The sequence below is a fragment of the Lepidochelys olivacea genome (assembly GCF_965140295.1).
Source record: "Lepidochelys olivacea isolate rLepOli2 genome assembly, chromosome: 3".
Lineage (NCBI taxonomy): Eukaryota > Metazoa > Chordata > Testudines > Cheloniidae > Lepidochelys > Lepidochelys olivacea.
Window position 1 is genome coordinate 136339718 of NC_140413.1, and position 9176 is coordinate 136348893.

Here is a 9176-nt window from a genome sequence, read left to right on the forward strand (position 1 = left end):
GAAGTAAATGAAATCTGACCATGTCATTTCTGGCCTGGACTAAATTGCTGCTGTTGGCAATCTCTGCAAATTAAGAGAATACTTACTCTTTGTTCCCAGGCATTTGCAGAGGAGCTCCATGAAAGGGTCCGAAAAGAATTCTGGGCTTATTGCAACAGTGAACAGTTGGATATTTCAGACTTGCGCAGGATCAGATACGATGGAATCCGTCCAGCTCCTGGGTACCCGAGCCAGCCCGACCACACTGAAAAACTCACCATGTGGAAACTTGCAAACATTGAGGAGGCAACAGGTCCCTGCAACCTTTTTTATTTCCCCTTTATAAGGGGAAACCTGAATAAGGAGTTAAAACTCTGTGACAAAGTATTCAATGCAGAGCTGCATAAAAACAAAAATCAAAACAATTAATTACAGTTGGAAAATCTCTTTCCCCTCTCCTCCCCCACTCCTCCTGCCCCTGTTCCTTTGCTGCAGCCAGGGGTTTTTTTTTATGGAACAGTGTCATCTTAGTGTGTTCTTGTGTATTAGAGAATTTTGTAGGAGAATCTAGTTTGCATTTAAAAAAACATTTCTAATGTCCTTATGGCCGCAAGCAAACCTTCCAAAGGTGAACAGAGTGTAGATCAATGTAGTGCTGTGTTCCTCAGTCTGCAGAGAGCCTCAAACAGGACCTCTTAGAAAGTGTGAACTGCCCTGTTCCTCTCGTGTTGCTGTTTTAAAGGTCAGCTATTTCACTGCTAATCCCAAACTACCTTCCTAGGTGCCAAAAACCCCTAATGCTCCCTTCCCAGATGCCAAAATGTCTAGTTTATCCCTGAGAACTTCTACATTGCAGACCTGCATTGCTGATACAAAAATATGCAGCATATTGAAAACTGAAAATGTAGTGCCCAAGGAAAATTTTTTGTTTAATAAAAATAAATAACACAAGGAATATTGAACTACTGTTTATTTATCTGTTTAGTTAATTGAAAATCTGCATTTTTGAATTTGCCTAATGTTGTCACAGAATTTTCAGTTTGCCAAACAGTACATCTCCCGAACTTACGCCTGTTACTATCAGTTACTAAACAAAATGTTGTTTTTTCTTTCAGGTATTCAGTTAACTGAATCACTAGCAATGACACCTGCCTCCGCAGTTTCAGGTCTCTACTTCTCCAACCCCAAATCCAAATACTTTGCTGTTGGTAAAATATGTAAGGATCAGGTAACTTGAATTCCATGATCTAGTTGAGCTTCAAATAAACTGATTGAATAGTTGAAACAAGCAGTTTTCTGAGTATTTTGGAAACACTGAATCATGGAGACTTACTAATCAATGTGTTAAAATCTTTCTCCGGTTTCTTTGCAGGTTGAAGATTATGCCCTGAGGAAAAACTTGCCAGTGGCTGAGGTTGAGAAATGGCTGGGGCCCATCCTGGCATATGATTCGGAATAACTGTTTGTGGGATGGCAGGGGAAAGTCTCTGCCTTGCTCTTTCCCATTTCTTCTCCAGAAACAGAACAGAGCTGGACTTAGAATCTTGTCGTTTGCATCTATTGACAGAACCTCTCAGTGGGCTTTGGAGGCTGTTCACTTTGTAGTATCACCTGCTGACACACACAAAAAAAAAACCCACCACATATTTGTCTAATTCTTTGTTAATTTTTGGCAAAGTAGTTGAAATCTTCTACAGACCTCACAATCATAATTGTGCATTTCTGTGCCCAAATACTATAACTGGGCTAGATGTAGAGATCACAGGGTTTTCTTTTCCATTGTGGAGGTTTTGAGAACTGGCTCACACCTTAATAATCTTGGGACAAACGTTTGCACTGAAGCAAATGACTGGGTAAAATAATGCGGAATTTTGTTTCTGGTCTTTAAATGGCGTGTGTATCAGCAAGTCAAAAGACACAGACATTGAATAAAAGAATTCCTCATAAGTAATGGGGAGGTTATTTAGTGGGTAGGGAACAACCTGGGATCTATTCTCCCCCCTCACTATACCGATGCTTCTCCTGTATTCAGGAGAACACCAGACCCCATGCTCGTATAGCAATCTTGCTATATCAGAAAGAAGGTTGTATCACTAAGGCTATTTTGATTATTTTTGTTGTTGTAACCACCAAAGATATGTGGTGGTCTGAAACAATCCCAGTTGAAACAATCCCAGTAATGCTGTATTATCCTAAAGAATTAAATAGTGTGACTGAGCACAGAATTGAAAGCCTGGAATACTCCAAGCTCTGACAGGTCTTCTCTGGCTTTGGGCAAACCATGCTATCTCTGACTCTCACTGTCTGTAGTGGTAAAATGGGGATAATATTTCCTACCTCACTGGTATGTATTGTGAAATTTACTTTGCAGATGAAAAGAGCTACTGACTTTAATATGTTACTTGCAGGTAAGTCTTTGGGTGCCTGAATATTCAAGCTGTGGTTGCAATACCTTTGCTTACTGATAATGAAGAAAAGGCCTTTGGAAATATCTGCTATGTGTTTTCACACAATTACTACTTTTTAAGCAAAAACATGTTGGAAAAACTGTTACATGACAAAACTTTTGCATCAAATTACTGTGCTTAGTCATCTGATCTGAATGTAAGCAATAGATAATGCTACAAGTTTAGTCTCTAAATATTTAATTTTGAATAAATTCACTGTTTATAAATGTTTTTTTAATAATCTCTGCAGTAGGGACTAGTCTAGCTCAGAGCTATGTATTTAATAACTTTTAGGAAACACTGAGGAGAAAGTCCTGCTTTCTAAGTCTGGTATCTGTCAAAAACAATGATCTGTGTTGTAAAGAGACCCCCCCTTCTAAGTATATTGTTAGTAATCAATTGGTATTTAAATATTGCCTTACAATATTAACCTTCATCTGACTTTTGAAATGTACTAAAAAAATGCATATATGACTCCTTTAACAATAAATATTACTCTATGGGTAGTCGCAAAAAGAAAAGGAGTACTTGTGGCACCTTAGAGACTAACCAATTTATTTGAGCTTAAGCTTTCGTGAGCTACAGTTCACTTCGATGAAGTGAACTGTAGCTCACGAAAGCTTAAGCTCAAATAAATTGGTTAGTCTCTAAGGTGCCACAAGTACTCCTTTTCTTTTTGCGAATACAGACTAACACGGCTGTTACTCTGAAACCTGTCTATGGGTAGTGCTATCCTTGTCAAACCTCAGTTTAAAGTAGATCATTGACATAAAATATGCAATAAAATCTGACCTACTTTGTAGTTAATATACACTTTGCCCTATGATTCTGTGTTTAAGTCTTTGGATGGGATTTTCCCAAGCACGAAAGTGAGTTTGCTCTGAACTCATTTAAGTGCTTTGGAAAATTCCCCACTTAATCACCTAGAGATTATTTTTGTAAATAGAAACTACATAGAGCAAGAGACTGAAAGGCTTGATTCTCATTCACACTCAGGTCCCTTCACAATGCGAGGCCCCTGTACACTGCCACAGTGACATCAGAGGGCTTTAGTACAAATGAAAATCCAGTCCTAAAATGTCTCTCTTTCCCTATGAAAGTTAATCTTTAATGGCTGGAATCTTTAATTTTCCCGGCTCAGAATTTATAGTTGGGCCTTTTCTAGGTGCTAATAACTGGCATATCTTTTTTCCCCCCCTTGCTGGTAGATGGAAGAAGAAGGCCAGATTCTGATCTTGCTTGTATTGGCACATCTCCAAAGTAACTGCATTGAAGTCAGTAGGATTACTCTGGAGTTATGTTGGTATAAATGAGATCAGAATCTGGCTCCTACATCTTGATCTTCCACTGATAACAGTAACACAACTACCAGTAACTTCAGTGGAAGCAGGATCAGGCTGACTACTCTGAGTGTTACAAGAAAATGAAAAGATATAGTGGATATGACAATGTTGTGTTGGTACTTACCACTAGGAAATCCCAAGAGCCCAACCTTCAAAGGCTCATGCAAGTGCTTTGTCCATAAAAATGTACACAGAGTCATCGCTCCCACAAAAATCTCCATTTCCACATGCAACATGTGTAATTTTGCATGTATAAAAGCCAGTTAGGCAGAGATTCATTTTTTCATGTGTAAATAGGGTTTAGAGGGGTAATGAGTGCTAATACATTTCTGTGGGCTCACGAACTGTGGCCTCCTTTGAAAGCTTGGTCCTAAATGTCAGTTGACTTAACTGATGAGACACAAATTTGATCCCTTTTCTGACTCTAATTTGATCCCTTCAAAAGAATCACAGCAGGTTCTGAGAGAAAAGACCGTCCTTTGGATAGTTTTACCTTGTGAGCAAATCGATGATTTTTTAAAAGCAAACTTTGTTTACTTTCCTTGGGGATTCCTTTTATTAAAAAGACGTTAAGTTCAAATATGAAAGGAATATACTGCTTTGAAATTTGAGACAGCGGTGGTTAAAGTTGTCTTCTAAGTCTTTCCTGAAAACATTGTCCTTTTTCAGATCTCTCAAGATGGGACTTGAAATCTGCTCTCCCTGGTGCTTTATTTTAACTTGAAGGCAGGGCTTTAATTTTTAATCATTTAGCCATTTCCTCTTCCCTGCTGCACACACAGTTGGGCCTGCCACAGAGGCCATTCCTCTACCAAATTTCAAGTCTCCGCTCTAAAGCATTGGATGTTAGAACTTCAAAGAAAAGGTCGCCAGAATTTTTTAAACATTTCAGAAGAATGTTTTTTTCCTTAGCCATGTTCTCAGAAAGAGTGGAACCATTTTAGCTGAAAATTTTCAAAGTAACTCAGTCTATTGCAGTTTGGCAAAGTTATAAGCTATTGAAAACAGGATCTTATAATGGGAAGGAACAGGTAACCTTAATAATAGGCAGTACTACTAACTCTGCCTATAATGGTGCTGTTCTCGGGTGCTTATCTGACCCTCAATGTGATTTTTGTATTTAATTTCCTGAACTGTTTTGTATGGTTGGGTTGGATAAGAGGAGTTATGACTACTATTAATTAGAATTGCATTCAGTATAAAAGTTTATTACACAGTAGTAAGATGGAGTACACATCTTAATAAAGAGTGACCATAGTTAATGTACAGTTTAGTAACATGGAGTTTAATTCCACAATAATTTTAAATTATGCAGTTTAACAAAATACAGTAACAAGCCTTAAGGATGCTGAGCACCAGAGTAAAACCCACCATTTAACCTTTGCTGTTTGTGCAAAGTAAGCAGTGTTACAAAACCACTCTCAGCCATTTCAGGATGATTGTTTTTAGAGTTAGTCATGAAGGCCTCAGTTCATGTTAGTGTCATTGTCAAGGCTTATAGACACAAAATCGAGCCTGCTCCCCCACTTACCCATTTGCTAAGTCAATGCAGCATCTTGTGAGTACTTTTGTAAACAAATGCCTCAGATCTTTTATGCAGCAAAACACTTAAGTATGTGCTTAATTCCTATTGAAGTCAGTTGGATTTAAGCATATGCCTAAAGTTAATCATATATTTAAATGCTTTGTTGCATTGCAACTTCAATCTGTTGGCCCTTTTAACTAAATGGGGGCACATACTAATGCTAATGCACATACTGGATCTAATGCTGCCCAGACGTACGCACTTTACAGCCATGAGTAGTCAGATTCAATTCTGGTGACAGCATCTCCGTTCTGTATAAGGCATGGATTGTACCCTGATTGGTCGACCTCAAAGATTTCTGAAAGTGAAACTAGTCAATGGGCTGCCTAAATAATTAAATAAAGTAAGCATCACAGCTTGAGCATATCAGTTTCCACAAGCTCAGACCCTTGGAACAGGAGGAGAGATCTAGAACTGTATCTCTGGCTGGCAGTTGAAGACCCCTCCTACTGTTTAGAGGCAAGATTTATCACAAATACGTGCCTGCTGTCTCTTTCTTTGAGGCTCCCATTGGAAGTGCATAGTGATTCCAGCAGTCTACAGCTGCAATACTGCCTTAAACTGACATTTTTAATGTCTTGAGAGACCATCCATTGTGACCTCAAACTGAACTGGAGAATTTAGTGTGCATTAGTTTGATAAGTAACCAACACTTTTAAACGTATCTCTTTACACAGATGATTGGATTATTCTAAGATGAAAATTTCTCAAGTTATAAAAAGATGGTGAAATCTGTTTTGAACTACATCGTGTCATGTGTAAAGTATAAATGTTGGTTCATTCTGAAAAGGTGAATTTGTGGCTGATAGATTCCTTCTGCATTTCTGTACCCTGACCTTGTGAGAACAAACGTGCGGATGTTTCTGTAGATTAGCAAAGTGGTTTTTCAGAAAGCAGACAGATGAAAAGCTGCATTGGACAGGCAAAGGACTAATTTAACAAACTGCTCTTTAGAGATATGTTGGTAAAATTTATACTTGATTTATTGCCATAAATCATGCTGTTTTTTAAACACATGCCTCAATCTTGTCTGTGCTCAGCTGGTTTGATTTCAGAAAATAAGTGCTCCTGAGATGCAGTGCTTCTCAAATACAATACAAACAGCAACCCCCACTCTTCACCCAATCAGGAGTTTATAATTTACTGTTCTGCAGTGGCTTTCAATTAAGTTTTGGCTTTTTCTGATAGTCTCTCTAAACAGACAATTCCAGTTAGATGAATATGAAGAATAGACATATTCTTCTTTGAGTGCTTGCTCATGTCCATTCCATATTAGGGGTGTGTGCTTGCCACATGCACCAGCGCTGGAAGTTTTTCCCTGGGCGGTATCCGTAGGGGACTGGCTCTGGTGCCCTCTGGAGTGGCACCTGCATGGCGCAGTATAAGGGTCGCCACTGGCTTCCCCCCCCCACCCTCAGTTCCTTCTTTCCGCCAGTGATGATGCTGGAACGTCTGCTGCTTCGGCTAGCATTGATTCCTTCTCTTTTCTTGCAAACTTTGAAATCCTGTAAACTAATTATATGTAATTAGTAGTTTTCTTAGTTACCCTTAGTAGTAGTTCTCAAACACTTTGTTAGTCCCAAATGGGACGCAGGAGAGGGTTGGGGTATGCCTCTGTCCCCAGGCTTTAAGCCCTGCGATCGCTGCAAATGGCCTATGCCCGTCAGCAATCCACATACCCAGCTGCCTAAGGTGCTTAGGCATCTAATGAGGTATTTGCAAGTCCTTCAAACCTAGTACAAAGGAAGAGCGCGATATCCTTCAAGCAGCTCAGTAGTTCCTGATGCTCCCTGTGCCATCCTCACCTGCAGGGAAAACATGGGAAAACCCACGTTGGGACCTATGCGTGTCCCCGCATCAGTGGTACCATTCATCATAGAGAGGGATGTCCTGCCAGCGTTCGCCCGCCCACAGCCATCATGCCTCAGGATGGGAGAGGCAGGATCAGCGGAGCCCTCTTTGGTCCCCACACTGGGGGCACTGATTGAGGGACTTAAGGTATACCTCGCCAGTAGATTGGCACAGATCCTCTGAGGCATGTGTCACTCGGCAAGAACTCCAGGATCGGTCCTGACCATCTTCAAGGACCTGGTACCGATCGGGCACCAAAGACCGCCGATCGCCAGGCCGTCATTGCCCATCTTCAAAATGAAGGTCGCCCTACTCAGGACGATCCTCTCAGCAACTGGCTCATAGTTACTCCCAGTCCCATTCAACATCCCGATACTGGTTGAATAGCATGAGGCGTGGATTGCCAAGTATCCAACGCAGATCCACCGAACACCATCGGTCCCCGAGAGCCTGACCAAGGCAGTCTCACTCGGACAGGTTGGCTTTGAGATGCAGTGACTGGCACTGGTTGGACAAGAGCCACCGCTCAGCCCGATCCTGGTCGCCCAGGACCAACCACTCTGCTGGTAACTCCAGCTCACAGCGAGGTTCCCTGACTGAGGGACAAGCCCCGGTACCGACGTTGCTGACTACATTACCAAAACATGTCCCATGGCCCCAAAAGCAGTGGCCAGTGCCATGGTACCCGTGGAACCCTGGGGGGTTCACCCAGCCTTCCCAGGCTGCCTGATCAGTGTCGGGAGCCTCGTAGAGGCCAGCGGTCTCAGTATCCTGTCCCACTCCGGTGTTGGAGACTTTGGGGGGTAAGATCCCACAGGTCCAGGAGGACCCAGGGGAGCAAGCTGCTGGACCACGAGTGGACGTGGAGGTTCCCATAGCACCGGCACTGTCACCAGAGGAGGCTATCACAGGGCCCCCTCGCCCAGTTCCTCAGGATGATGCCAAAGTGCATCAGGAACTTTTGAAGAGGGTCGGTTCTAACCTGGGGCTTCAGGCAGAGGAATTGGAAGAGCCCTCAGAGATTCTGTTTGACGTCCTCTGCTCCTGGGCTCCTGCCAGGGTGGTTCTACCCCTTCATGAAGGGGTTTCTCAGATCACTAATGCCCTGTGGCAGATCCCCTCTTCCCTGGCCCTTATCTCTAAAAGGACTGTGAAGGCAAGTACTTCTTGCCATCCAAAGGGCATGAGTACTTATACTCCCACCCAGCCCCCAATTCCCTTGTGGTCGAGGCAGTTAACCACAAGGAAAGGCAAGGACAACCCAAAAATAAAGACTCGAGGAGGCTGAATCTTTTGGGATGAAAGGTTTATTCATCTTCCAGCCTTCAGCTGAGAGTGACCAACCACCAAGCCCTCCTTGGATGATATGACTTCAATATGTGGCAAGCCATGGCCAAGTTCGAAGGGTCACTCCCTGAAGCTTCCAAGAAGGAGTTCCGAGTGATCCTTGATGAGGGCACGACTGTGGCCAGGGCGGCCCTCGAGGCAATGGCGGACACTGCTGCCCACACTGCTGCCCATGGCTTCTGCTATCTCCATGCGGCGAGCCTCTTGGCTGCTCCTCTCTGGGTTAAATCTGAAATTTCATGGTGGTGTAATTGTAAGGGTCCTCACCCAAAAAGGAGTTGTGTGTGTGTGGGGGGGGTGGTTTGCAAGGTTATTGTAGGGGGTTGCGATACTGCTACGCTTACGTTTGCACTGCTGCTGGTGGTGGCGGCGCTGCCTTCAGAGATGGGTGGCTGGAGAACGGCAGCTGCTGCGGGCCAGGAGCCCAGCTCCGAAGGCAGAGCCACTGACAGCAGCGCAGAAGTAAGGATGGCATAGTATGGTATTGCCACCCTTACTTCTGCGCTGCTGCCTTCAGAACAGCTGCCACCCAGCTCTGAAGGCAGCATAGAAGTAAGAGTGGCAATACCACAACCCCCCTAAAATAATCTTGCGAACCCCCCACCACCTTTTGTGCCAGGACCC

The 9176-nt window shown here is 42.9% G+C and overlaps 1 protein-coding gene across 2 annotated transcripts in view; it reads left to right on the top strand.

Annotated features, from left to right (window-relative positions):
* MTR (5-methyltetrahydrofolate-homocysteine methyltransferase) overlaps positions 1–2965 on the top strand; it is a 78391-nt gene extending 75426 nt beyond the window's left edge. For both annotated transcript variants that reach the window (XM_084622196.1, XM_084622197.1), the window contains exons 31-33: positions 100–292; positions 1095–1207; positions 1352–2965. In XM_084622196.1, coding sequence (XP_084478322.1) covers positions 100–292; positions 1095–1207; positions 1352–1438 — 393 coding nt within the window. In that variant the 3' untranslated portion in view covers positions 1439–2965. The remainder of the gene's footprint in view (positions 1–99; positions 293–1094; positions 1208–1351) is intronic.
* The last annotated feature ends 6211 nt before the right edge of the window (positions 2966–9176 follow it).